Source organism: Protopterus annectens, chromosome 5.part0, assembly GCF_019279795.1.
Source record: "Protopterus annectens isolate FY-2018-M chromosome 5.part0, PAN1.0, whole genome shotgun sequence".
NCBI lineage: Eukaryota > Metazoa > Chordata > Ceratodontiformes > Protopteridae > Protopterus > Protopterus annectens.
In genome coordinates this window covers 741,968,546-741,983,310 of record NC_056735.1, presented here as the reverse complement: position 1 = coordinate 741,983,310, position 14,765 = coordinate 741,968,546, and the positions used below count along the sequence as shown (strand labels likewise).

General features: G+C 38.5%; 1 protein-coding gene across 1 annotated transcript in view; it reads right to left on the bottom strand.

The window, feature by feature from the left end:
* The window catches only part of LOC122802790 (collagenase 3-like), a 143,328-nt gene that overhangs the window by 115,452 nt on the left and 13,111 nt on the right, over positions 1–14,765 (bottom strand). The window contains exon 5 of the mRNA XM_044072584.1: positions 1,628–1,789. Coding sequence (XP_043928519.1) covers positions 1,628–1,789 — 162 coding nt within the window. The remainder of the gene's footprint in view (positions 1–1,627; positions 1,790–14,765) is intronic.

Below are 14,765 nucleotides of genomic sequence, written 5' to 3'. Positions count from 1 at the left end.
CACCAGGGATGACTGTGGTGTAGATATGGATAACTGGTTGGTGAATATGTTAAAGAATAGTGGGCCCAATATTGAACCTTGGGGATCCCCATCATTATGGAAAGTTCAGGGGAGATAGCAGAGAGCCATTTAATTGATTGGAGATTATTGATTAGGTAGCTAGAGAATCAGGAGATAGCAGAGATTGATAGGTTGAGTTCTGAGAATTTGTTTAAGAGGAGGGGGGTGAGATATGGTGTTAAAAGCTTTTGAGAGGTCAAGAAAGAGGCAGAATACAAGTTTGTTCTGGTCTCTATCTAACTTGTGAGATGGATTTGATGAAAGAAATGAGGGGTGCAGAGGTACTGTGTCTGGGGGCAAAAGCCATGTTGGATGGGGTTGATTAGCTTTTTTTGTATGAGGCATTGTAGGACTTGTTTGTGTACACATTTTTCCAAGATCTTTGAGAGGGGTGCTAGGATTGCTATGGGCTGAAAGTTGGGTAGTTCAGTAGAGCTGCCTCCTTTATAGATAGGTAAGGTGTAGAATTGTTTCCAAGTTGCAGGGACTTCAGCCTCAGTAATGGATCAGTTGATGAGAATAGAGATGGGTGGGGCAATGCAGTTGACTGCTTTCTGTAGAAAGAATGGTGGGAGACCGTCTGTTTAATTTTAAGAAGCAGGGATTTAATGTAGTTGGTAGATACGTTTTTTAGGGAGAAGGGTGAGGAGGAGTTTGAGGGTTTAATAGGGTTGTTGGGAGGGGTATTGTCAGTACTGGTATTAGGTTCATAGGTTCATAGATTAATACTAAGCTAACTGCCCTTGCGAGCCATTTTAAGCCTAGCCAATTGTCCCCTGTGAGATTCAAACCGTGTGCCTTGTGTTTGTGAGGCAAACACCTTAACCATTAGGTCACCCTCCAAACCCTTTTTAGGATGGTTGGTTAGTTTGCTAATGGAGTCTATGAAATAGGTGCTAAAGTTAGTTGCAGTCTGGAGAGGAGTACTTGAAGGACTAGGTTGGGGAGAGGAGGGCTTGCCAGGATGCAGGATTTGGTTAACTGTATGCCAGAACTTTTTGGGTCATTAAGATATGACTTAGGAGGGTTATTATAGTAGTTTCTCTTGTCATTGCTAATGGCTTTTTTAGTGAGGTTGTGTAGGTGCCTGTACTGTTGGAAGTGGAGGGGAATTTAGTTTTAGACCAGAGTTTCCATGCTTTATTTCTCTGCGCCATCAGGGAGTGGGTGGAGTATGTTAACCAAGGGGATTTTTTTGAAGCGGTTTTGTAGGAGGTCCTGTTTTAACATTTTGCTAACTCTGTAAAGGTAACAGATATGTTTTTGATGGAAGATTCATTCTATGAATGGAGTGATATTAACTGATATGTATTAGTAGTTAGTGAGCAGTACTTTTTAACCTGTGCATTAATTATATCTGATGTACAACAAACTGCCGATAATACTAAAGCAATCAGTTATATATATGTTATAAATGATAAACTAACATTTTGGTTTCATAAATGTAAATTCTATATACTGCAAAGAAATGGAAGTGCAATGCCCTAGTGATACTCCACTTCATTAAAATAAGAATATCTGATATTTAAGTGTTAGTGTTTTTGGTTAGAAGAAATAAGGATCTTACCATACAGACTCTGAATCCCTTCAACATCATCATACCCAAGTGTAAATTCCTTGGCTTCAGCATATGTGTAAACAGGAAACATAAGGGCTCCAACATCATCAGAATGATCAAGTCCCAGGGAATGGCCAAATTCATGAGCAGCTGTAACAAGCAGATTATACCCTGAAAAACAAAATGGGGCGATAAATAAAATCATTTTTAATTTCAAAATAATGTGCATATAATTTGTTAGGTTTGTGTTCCACTGTGCAATAAGCCTTCTGACAAGAATCTAAATTAATTGAGAGAGACAAAAAAGTAAAAGAAAAAAAATGTTTGTGGTCAGCTGCACATATTATGTATTATTTTAATAGCCTAGTTTAAAGGATGGTGCTAAGTGCACAGGAAACACGACAGATGAGAGTAGAAGCCAGACAATATAATTAATGAAAAATACAACATAGTTTAAACCAGTTTTGTTTTAAAAAGTAACTTAGACATACTACTTATTGCCTGCTTATACATAAATGTAACAGGAAATATAACAGTATATGCAAGGTTTTGAAAGGACAGTGATTGTAATGGTGTTAGTTCAGCAGACCTTTCTAGATGTAAAATCTACAATTCTGTGGTAGTAAAGAAAAAATGTCCAATTGCATATATATAAATAACCCAACCAGAGAGATCCAAACAAAACAGACAAACATCTGTGCAAAGATATTCCCATTAAAATAAATAAATACAATAAAAAGCTGTTCAAACACATTACTTCCTGAATATCTAACTAGATCCAGTTCTTTCATAATGCACTCAGACCAGCAATGCAGACTTTACTAGTTATAGACATGAGTTTTCCTTCCTTGGGCTTATCAGTATAGAATAACTGGAAAGTCTAACAATGTTATAAAACATTTGGTATATAAAAACTGATGTTAGATAGCTTTATAATGAAGTTTATTTTCTATCTTGACATAGTATTTCTGACTGAGTCCTATATTTATATACATACAGATATATGTAAATGTAAAATAAAAATAAAATAAATAAATAATATATATATATATATATATATATATATATATATATATATATATATAAATATATTTATACATATATTTATATATATATATATATATATATATATATATATATATATATATATATATATATATGTATGGTTCTAGGTTATAACATCGACAGCTACTTTCACCGACAACAGAAACATCGACACCACATAATTGACAAACCATAACCACGACACCTCACATGCCCAACAAACAAGTAACCGACAGTCCACAAACACGAAACCCCATACACTGCACACACCACAATAACAACAATCAACTAACAAAACACATCCCCTATCCAAAACCACACACAGAACACAAGCACACCAAAATTCTCACAAACCCACACTAAACCTCACACACACAACTATGTACAACCCTAACCCAAACCCTTACCCTAAGGTCCGTCACTATCGCACACTCAGCTAACCCACGCCCTAACCCTAACTCACTTAACCGCCCTAACCCAAAAATACTACTACCGCACACTTACCTAACCCGCGCCCTAACCCTAACTCACTTAACCCGCCCCTAACCCAAAAAATACCACTACCGCACACTTACCTAACCCGCGCCCTAACCCTAACTCACTTAACCCACCCCTATCCCCACAGACTGTCACTATCCACACTTACCTTACTCGCACCCTAACGTCCATCACCACCGCATACTCATACAGCCTTCTTTCCAAGTCACTATCCCTGGCGTCGGCATTTTCATCCGTAGCGTCGGTCTTCCGAGTGTCGATCATCTGGCGCCCGCTAATCCGTTGTCGGTGATGTCAGCTGTCGATCTTCTAACCTAGACCCATATATATATATATATATATATATATATATATATATATATATATATATCTTCTTCTTTTCCCAGTTAGGGGTCGCCACAGCAGAACTCCAGTCCGCTAATGATTGGCAGTCAATTTTTATGGTGCCGAGGTGCCAGCCCGATGCCCAACCTTCAACAAAGGCACTCCAATTTACACATGTCTTTTGAACGCCACTCAACTGCGGGGAGGACATGCAGACTCCACATAGAATGCACTCCAGCAGAGAATCAAACGGGAGAACCTCTTGCTGTGAGGTGACAACGCTACCGCTACACCACCGTGGCTTATATATAATATATATATGTAATATATATATATATATATATATATATATATATATATATATATATATATATATATATATATATATATATTATATATGTATATATGTGTATATATATATATATATATATATATATATGTATATATATGTATATATATATATATATATATATATATATATATATATGCACACACACAAACATGCACATATCACACATTACCTGAAGAAATTTTGCTTTTTTGCCTCAAGCCTTTGTATAAGCTAAGTGTTCAGAGCATAGGCAGACTCTCCAATTATATTGCACTGATGATCCCAAACAAAGATGAAAGAAGTCTCTAGGTAGTGGATGCTGGATTGTTGACACAAGTACATTATTAATTGACTATGCATGATTGTATATTCCATAGCCAGCATCTTGAGACACTTTTTCAGGGAAATTTGCATACATCCTGTGATACCTTGATGAAGGATGATTTATAAATATCTTTGTATCAGAGTCTCACCAGTCTGTGTGGGCCCCATATGCATCTGCTATAAGTCTTTTGCTGCTTTATTTCAATCTTATTTGGAAACTACCTCTAAGATAAATGCACATTAGTCTTTTTGATAAGCTGAAAGCGTCAGAGTACAGCTACATTTTTCATTTATGCCTTACTGACAGCCAAACTAGGGTGGCACAGTTTTCTAGCTAGTGGAGACAGGTTTTCTGCCTTAGGACATTAATAAAGTGGTAGATGACAGTGAATATTCAAAAGCCAATATGATAAAACACTTTTATTTTAAGAGGGCATTTACCTTTCTTCCATAATGTTTTTGATGAAGTGAAGTATGCAAGCATCTTTATATAGATGCTTTTGTATTTTCCCAGGGTTTCTTTGGACAGGTCCTTCATTTCCTGAGGAAATGTAAACACTAGCATGCATACAGACACATAGACATGCACACACATATAGACACACACACACACACACACACACACACACACATTTACTTATTCGCATACCAATAAATCAAAGCTTTGATGGCAGATGAGGAGCACATGGTCTACATAGTGTTTGTCCACTTTCAGTCGGTGTGTCAGCCAGGTTAGACTTGCAAAGTGTAGAAGTAATTCTATCAGTGTTTTAATGTAAGCAAGCAGCATATTTTTTTTCTATTCAGTAACATCCAACATCCCCTGCATTTGTTGAAAACTGTATATTCTTGCCATGCAATATTCTCACACATTGTATGGAGAATGATACAAAATGCCTTACAGCCTGCATGTCTCATATTACTGCTCAGATAAGAGAAGAATGAATGCCATTCAGAGATGACAGAGCTGTATTTCTACAAATAATAATCACAAATGGTTGTGTGATCAGTCATTGCACTACATCTGAATTTAATACATGTACAAACAGACAATATTCCAGGATGCCTTCTAAATAGCATGAAACATGACCTATCATGGCCTCTACAATTGCTATTTAACTGTAGCCTCCAAACAGGCTTTGTGCCTCATGAATGGAGAACAGCAACAGTCATTCCTCTGCACAAAGGTGGTCCATCTACAGACCCTGGAAACTACAGACTCATTAGTCTCATTAGTCTTTTATGTAAATCCATGGAAAGAATTGTCATGGAAGTGATCGATAGTGATATAGTAAATCTCCAGGCACTGGACCCAACCCAGTTTGGTTTCACCAAGTGCAGATCAAGTCTACTCAGCCTGCTGGACTTCTTTGAGAATGTCACCAAAGTAATGGATGAGGGCAGCATTGTTCACACTGCCTACTTGACCTGGCCAAGACATTTGACAGAATACCCCAATCAGGCATTGTTGACAAGCTCAAGATGTTAGGTACAAATTCATATGTCAACTGGTGGATAGCCAACTGGCTCACAGACAGGACCTCAGAAGTCATAAATGGGGAGTCCACCTCTACAAAGAGGCCACTCACAAGTGGAGTCCCTCAGGGACAGTCCTTGGACTGCTCCTTTTTGGTATTTACTTCTCTGAAGTTAAGGCCAATACCAGTGGTCTCTGGCTAACTAAAGTTGCAGATTTTTGCAAATTAGGATATGTCATTGAATCTCACACTGACACAAATGTTATCCAGGAGGAGCTGACATAGACAAATAACTGGTGTCAGAGCTGTGGACTAAAACTGAATGCCAAGAAATGCATAATAATATCCTTCAGGAAGTCATCCCACCCCTGGTAACTTTCATATTGACAACACACCACTTAGAGTTGACCCAGTAGTCAAGAACTTAAGGACACACATAGATAGTAATCTAACCTTTGACTATCACATGCCTGCAGTAGTGAGGAAATCATTTTATGCTGAACAACTTATAAACAAAGGCATGGCACCTTAAGTCCAAGGAAGTCATTGTTCCACTGTATTTGGCATTCATAAGACCTGTCTTTGAGTATAATGCCTCCTTTGGTATGTACCTAACCAGGCATATCCAACAATTGGAAACTCTGCAGAGGTTCCTCACTGAAAGAGTACAGGGCTTAAGTAAAATGTCTTATGAAGACCACCTTGAGGCTCTATCCCAGTATTCTGTCTCCAACAGGCTTTTGTGGGGAAATCTATGCCTGACATACAGGGCATTGTCAGACTCCACTCTGATGGACCTCTTGCATAACTGCAAAACAAGCAGCACCAGAATTACCTATTCTAATGACTTAAACCTTTTCTGTGATATAAATAAGACCTGCTAGAGAGACAGGTATGTATCCCAGAGATTATCCCCTCTCTGGAGCAGAGTCCCCATCCATGTGAAGCAGAGTTTCTCTCTAACCCAATTCAAGTGCAACCTGGACAATTGGATGGGGAACAGGATATTCATCCTAGTTTGGCATCTGTGTCTCTAATGGACACAGGCAACCTGTAAATGGTTTATTTCCCAGGCCCTAGCTTGTAAATGTTTAATCTCCCAAGCCCCTGTTTACACATATCAAGGGTAACAGAACTTGTCTGAGATTTGGGACGCATGGCTAGACTTAAAAAGGCCCTTGCAGTGGTTAACCTAGCAAACACCTATGAACATATGAACTCAGAAGTGTAGAAGTGCCATATGTTTTGTCAGTACTGCAGATAATTTTGGACTTGCTTGAATGCACAATGATGTTAAATCTCTGCTACAAAGCTGTTCCTGTGGCAAAGAGAGATAAGACACCCTTACTGTGTTTTGAAGTTTCATTGGTGTGAAAGTTCAAATCCAGACGTGTAAAATCTTTCATGTATACTAACATTTATAGTTGTTGTTTATTTCATATTTTTTTTAATAATAGTGTTTGCGTGATGTGTGGCTTAGCGTCTACAGGGGAAACAGAGAAATACAATGCATGTCATGTAACGTACTTGTATGACAACCAATACATCAGCTATAACTGTGAATCACCTGTTTGTATAGCACATCTGCTAAACACATTGATCCACACAGCACAGATATATGTGGGTCTGGTTCAGGTCCCACCATTGTCTTTTAAGGATTAAACTTAAAAGGCACTACTCACAAGGCTAAAACAAGTTTAGCTTTGCCTGTCTTGTTTGCGCAATGCTTACCATTATGCAAATTTGGAGTAATGGCCCACACACAATGCAGACAGTGCACCTGCAGACAGGATGCAGACATTCTCGATTTCCAAAAGGATACATTGTTGCATTTTTGCTTTCCATCATGCAACCCACTAAATGGCATTGCACAGTGGTTAGCAGCCTGCCCTAACACCTGCAGATCTAGAACACCTGCAGCGTGGAAGAAGACAGTAGACAATTTCAAAATGTATATATCCCATCATGTTTGCTGGGCATTGAACAGTGGTTAACACACAGAAATTAATAATGAATAAGGTAATATCCAACTGTCTTTTAGTTATTCTGGTGGCAGCAGGTGTAAGTATAGGGCAGAAAAACAGACAATCCTGGGTTCTAATACAGGAAATTCTAAATATGTTTACTGTTGTTAAATTTCAATGTATATTAAAAGTGACATAAAAAAGTTAAACATCATTATAAGTGACAATAACAATAATTATGTATAGCAGTGGAGCTCATATGAATTACATGCATGACTAAGGGTATACAAACTATGTTTCTGTAAGTATAATTGTGCTATCTGGCATTGGATGGCATTCAGACTTCAATACCAGGACCTTGTTGAGTCACACACAAACACGGTTAATCCCTCAATCTGTCATGTGTATTTATATGTAATTCATGAATATGTCTGAGAAGTACTTCTTCTGCTGAAGGATGGAACATCACTGCTGTGGAAGAAAATATTTTGTCTCTTATGCATAGGTTTGAATCCCACATCATAAAAAAAAGTTTTATTGATGGATAAAGCCAAACCAAAAAATTGTCAGGTCATGAAATTTATGCCCCCAGTACATGTCTGCAAAGTTTAATCATCTAACAGTTCCATCAGCAAACAACCCTCAAACTAATGCCAAATGCCAGGTCAATCTTCCCATTTCTAAAACTGCTTTCCTTTCTATTTGGCACTGTTGCTCTCCTCTTAACATCATGCAAATGCAGTTGCCATTGTTGTTCAGGTTTACACACTACCAGTAAAAGTGATAACACGCATTGATGGGAAATCATTCTTAGCTATTGCAGTTCTCTCTCTGGTTAGACATGTCTAGTGTTAGAAGATAAGGTGCCTAATTTAGGGTGCAGAAGTGGGGTGTTGAAGAGTCCAGAATCTTTACTGGACTCTATGTAAAGCACCACAGCCAATGGTTGTTGCAGGGGGGACTATACTGGCTCCCATTACAAGTCTGAAACATGGAATAGTCTGACCAAGGCTGTATCCAGTACTACTGGCATCCCACACACTGGAAAATAGTGTAGGCATCACTTTAATGAACAAGAGGTGCAAGAGGCATACATTCAACTACTGGCTGGATGAGTTCAGGACTGGTAGCAGTATACTAATAAAGCAAATTTATATTAGATAAAAAGCTGTGTATAGGCCAGACTGGTATGCATAATGTTGTTCTGTTGTTCTCTTCTCAGTCTTTCACAGCTAATGAAAAGATAATTGCATATAGAGAACCCCACGGTAAGCAGCTGGAGAGATTGAGGGAAGTAAGATGTATGTATGCAGCACAAGAGAAGTATTATTGTAGTTTTTAAATAAAAATCTGTTTTCTATACAGTTGCAGCAAAGTAAGCATGCATATCCTAACTGTAAAAGCAAGCATGCATACTTCGGTCTGTACCACAAAGCAACTGCAGATGTCAAGTGTAAGAATGTAGTAAGACATTGTGGGTTCAAATACCACAAGTAGCAAATATAAAATAGTACAATCCTTTAAAAATAAAATTGATTAATTTAATTTCTACATAAGTGGCATACATGATGCTGTTAACTTAATATGTATAATTGGACCAAGCATATGTGCAGTATCTGCACATTGCAACGATTACATTGAGCAATCCTGAATTATAGTTTGTAGTTCTTAAGAAGTATAGTTAATTGCAAAAGTTCAGTTATAATATTTTATTATTGTGATAATGCATTATGTGTCACATATGATGATACTAATTTTATCTTTTTTTTTCTCTCACCCCAACCCTTATCTCTTTTTTTTCTATGCATCATCCAAACATTTCCATGTCATCCATCTTTGAAAAATTACAAAATGCTTTACAGCACAAGAAGGTAGCACAGGGAGGTAGGCCAACCCCAATGGCTCAGACTGCCCCTGCATCACCGGTTCCAGCCCCAATGCCTAGCACATCTGGTACCCAACCTGGCAGTACTGCCTCTGCTTCCCCTACACTACCTGCACCCTTAAGTAGCACTAAGCTGACAGCTGGTGCTGTGATACCCTCTTAGAGTACTGGTGGAGGTGATGATTTTATTACCTGCCAGGAGAGGCCTGGGTTGGTGTGTAGGGTTGTGCACAGCACCATTGGTGCATGCCTATGCCAGATGGAGAAGCTGTTCTCCCTCATGGTCCATAGGAGAAGACATCAAGCACTCCAACATCCAAAGGAGTAAGGGGACGATGATGATAATCCTGTGAGTTTGGACTAGATTATTACTGTCCCCATGTTTGATGAACATGGGCATCTGTTTTGCCCTCCCTAAGCCCAGTCATGGTGTCCCCAACCTTTTGTATCCCTCACCATCCATGTGTCTTGTTTGTCCTGTTTGCATGCATCTTCTTCCTCACCTACCCTACTTATCTGACCCAGAAATACCTCTGTACCTTACCCAACAGTCCTCTCTGACTGATGTAAAAAAATGGGTATCTGTCCCACAAACAAAATATCATCCCATATGTAGCTATTCACTTCACACTCATGTCTTCTTGATATACTTGATTTGGTCCAAGTGGCTATACAACAATGATTGTGTTGTTGTCACCCCTCTTTGTTGTGGTGACTGTCCAAATTCAGCTAATATTCTGTACATATTTTCATTTTACACAGTTGAAGATGTATAGTACTTTCCTACCGGCCTCCTGCACATTCTTATATTGCTTTACCTTTGTTCTTCCCCCTGCTTGCCCCCCATTTCATCACTTTCCTATATACCCCATTTTAACACATTTAATCTTGTCAAAAAATAGAACTGCACACAGCACACATAAATAAAAAAAAGTAATGAAGCCCTTCACTTTTTGGCCTCTGTGTTTGCACAAAGTTTTGCATCACACAGCAATGTCAAATGACGGTTAACGTCTCTTCAATGGTATAGTTACCTCCATGTAATGCCGCTTAAGCACATTGTACTAATGTAACCCACAGTGAATGTAGAATAAACAATCATTTCATTGCCTTATCAATACATATTTAAAACTATTAGATACATCTGGATTTGAACCCTATATCATCTGGGCTCCAAAATAAATGCTTCAGTGTATTTACACCTGCTATCACAGAGGCGGCTAAGCAGCAGGTGTGTTTTATATACTCAGTACTCAAAACTCTCATAATTGTAGCAATGAGGATCATGCTTGCTCACCACTTATGTGCAAAAAAGAGAGAGCAGTAGAAATGCTCACCTCACATGTCCAAACACTTTGCCATCGATCATGCGAGCCACCTGCTCAGTGGTGCACTATTGAAAGTTTACATTAGAAAGTATTACTTTTGTTTATTGTCCATGTACTTTTCCTACCATGAAAGTACATGTAAAAACCCAAACAAGGGGAAAGCACTTTTTAAGAAAAGAGCACATATTTACACTGGAGCCATCTGTTACCTCCCTCCATGAACTGCAAACTTGGTATCTCAGGACCTGTTCACACATATATCAACTACACTACAGAAATAAATAAATACTTTCTTATATACCATGCATATCTTTAAAATGCTAATATACATTCAGATTTTTCAGTACTTGTAGCAATGTGGACAGCTGTTTCCACATAGTTTGTAAAGCTGTCTCTTAAAATATACCTGCACATTAGAAACACAACAGCAAATACTACACTTTGCACACTCATCAGTCTAGTAGCATGCAAAACTTTAGCATCCTGACTGTTGTACATGGCTAACTATCCATTTCAGACAGGCCTCCCAACATCTTCTCTCAAATATCCAGTGATGATGCCATCCACTATAAATTGTCCTACAGCATTGTAAAAGTCACACTTCTGTCCTGGCGGTTGTGTTAAGTACTGAGTTCTGTAATCCATGTACTTAGTGGTTCTAATCTCACTGCAGTCAAGTGCTGAGTGTGTGTAGTCAGGAAAGCATAATTGTGAATCCTGCAGTCATCACTACAATCCACTGAAGTACTAACATTTTGACAGTTGGACATCCCTACACATCCGTGTCATGCAGACCTAACAAAATCTTCTCCCAGACATCCATTGATAATGTCATCCACTATAAATTGCTCTGCAGCCTTGTAAAAGTCACACTTGTGACATGGTCCTTGCATTAAGTGATGAGTTTTGTAGTCCATGTACTTAATTTGGTAGGGGTTCTAATCTTACTGCAGTCAACTAGTGTGTGTGTGTGTGTGTGTGTGTGTGTGTGTGTGTGTGTGTGTGTGTGTGTGTGTGTGTGTGTGCGCGTGTGTGTGTCTATACACTTGCTTGACATTAGTGAGAGCATTTTACACCAGCATGTGGGATACTGCTATTGCCATCTTCCACTCACCAAACACTGCTGATGTCTTTGCCTATAAAGGGTTGCCTTACACTCTTCAAGTCACACTTGTGCTATGGTCCTTGCATGAAATAAGTAGGTCTCTAGTTGGTGTACCTAGGGAGGTAGGGGTTCTGTTCTCACTGTAGTTAGTGTGTGTGTGTGTGTGTGTGTGTGTGTGTGTGTGTGTGTGTGTGTGTGTGTGTGTGTGTGTGTGTGTGTGTGTGTGTGTGTGTGTGTGTTTGTGCACTTTCTTTATATTAGTCAGAATCAAGACAAACCTGTGCTGTGGCAGTAACATTAACTACTGTGTTTGCATTAACTACATATGACAGCAAGCTACTTGAGTGTCTATTCATTCAACTATCACTTATGAGACAATTTTACACAGGGATGTGACTCCATATCCATGCCCTGCAGTGCTCGCAACATGCTTTTGTCAGCATACAATGATACTGTCATACTCCATGTACTGCAACACAACACTGTTACAGTCAGACATGTGGTGTTGCTACTGAAACACTGCATGCCATTCGTATTCTATGCCTATACAGGTGTAATGTTCATGTCATGCCCAGTGTACTGCTTGTTTGGTTGCTGGTACTTTATGGTCATTGTGTGATCTTTGCATTGCTCTTCATTTCACTAACACTTGGGGCACCATACCATTCACATAGCCCCACGCATTCCTCTGGTGACATGACATCCTTCCTGCAGAGGGGTGAAGTGAAGCATGTCCTCATGTCAAATATGCATACACACATCATGAAGCAGAGTCCTTCCATGAGCCTGTGCAAAACAACCCCAGACCACTGCATGTGTAATTGCTAATTCTGTCATGGTGTAGTGCACATCACATATGGACAGTGGCAGAATGTAATGCAATCTAACAAATGTACACATGCACACAACGGTCTTACTATCTTCCATAATATACATATATGGATTTTTACTTTCATTTTATAATAATGGCTAGGATTTCATGTGATGTTGGCCATCAGACTAATAGTGTCCTATGACTCTATGACCACTTGACATATCAATATTGCTGTCATTGCCATATGCTATATTGAGGTGTGGATATACAGTATGACTACAAGAGGGTATTACAATCTGTAATGTCAGCTAATGTACTGATGGCCATTGTTGCCATTACATTACATGCTCCATCTATACAACCTGTAGTAATATGTCCCCTGAGAACAGTTGACATAGGCTCATAGTTTCATAGGAAGTTACCAGGCTAACAGTCCTACAGCCATGTTACAGGGCTAGCCATGTTCATCACAAGTGCACCAATTGTCTTTATTAGGTGAATGTGTGAGTCTATGGTCAGCATCAACTACCCTTGTCCATTAGGGACATGGATGCCACCCCTGGGGTGAATGTGCAGTCTCCCATCCATTGTCTAGGTTGCAATTGAATAGGGGCAGTCAGGAGCTCTGCTTCACATGATTTGGAAGTTTAGATTGCCATTAGATTTGCAGATGTGTAACATTTTCATCAGTGCAGTGCAGAAAGTTGCATCGCCTCTAAAATAAGAGAAAAACTATAAGAGATCTGGATTCTATATCAATGTTTACATTATAGAGAAATGTCAGAGATAATGGCAAATAGACAATATTAAACATAAAGTTTACTGAGAAATGTCAGAGATAATGTCAGATAACAGACAATAAAACATAAAGTTTACTGAAACACTAGAACTACTACTCAGGAATACAAACTCCATAAACAAGAAGTCAGTTCACATATATAAACCCCACAGATAAGACTAATAATCTAGTTTGTAGAATCTATAGTGAGACACACTCTCAAAATGTGACTACTCATTCAAAGATATGAAGTGTACAGCTTGTAGTAAGTTAAACCATTTTGGTAAATGCTAGAGGACTGCAAATAAATTATAGAAAATTAAAACAAATCAGTTTTTCATAAAACAGTTTGCTTTTACGTCAAAAATATAAAGTCCACAATGATGATCAGAATCACTGCATTCTAAAAATATTTCAAGTAGTAATGATTCTGAAGTATGTGTTTACATAATCTGTTAGTGACAAAGCTCAACCAAAAACCAAACATAATAAAGGATTGCCTGAATTCTGGAGCCATAATCACCCTAATAAATCCATGTGTTTATAGCAGACTGAACCCAAAATCTATGCTAAGTGTCTGTTGTTTTATACTGCCAGATGACTATATGTATCACAAGAAAGGTTAGATCACTTTCTTCAAGCAAATCATGTTATCAAAACATTCATTTTTGTGAGTTCTCAGTCATTGTGCTATACTTATCCTGACTTCCTCATATCCTTTCATCTTTTATTTGACTTTCAGCTGCATATTAACAGAAGTGATATAAATCCTGGCTGCTTTTTAGGTCTTAGAGTCTGATACGTCATTGTTTTCTCTTTATTTCTCATTTAATACTCATTGGGCTTAATACCTACCCAAAAGGGATTTGTCTAACTGATGTTCACCAGGAAATCATAGTTACCCTGATCATGGTCACATTTAACAGTTCAGTACCTGAATGCATTCTGCCACCCCATATAGACTATAAGATAACTGGGTGCTATCTTACCATAGGGACTTTTCCTCTGGAGAATGTTACTCTAATAGTAAATGTTCTGTGTGTGGTCAAGAATGACCTCTAAAAGCTCAACATCTCCTTTGATAGCAGGTTGTTAATGTGCTAGCTAACTCACCAGCATGTAAGCAGGATGTGTCCTATTTCCTATTATTCCCATTCCAAGGTAAGTAGTGATATAGCAGAACTAGCATGTTTTCACATCTGGAACCAGTGATGTGGGATTGCTGAATCTGTGAGCCCAGTTGCAGAACGTTCAACTCATACAGGGCATATGTT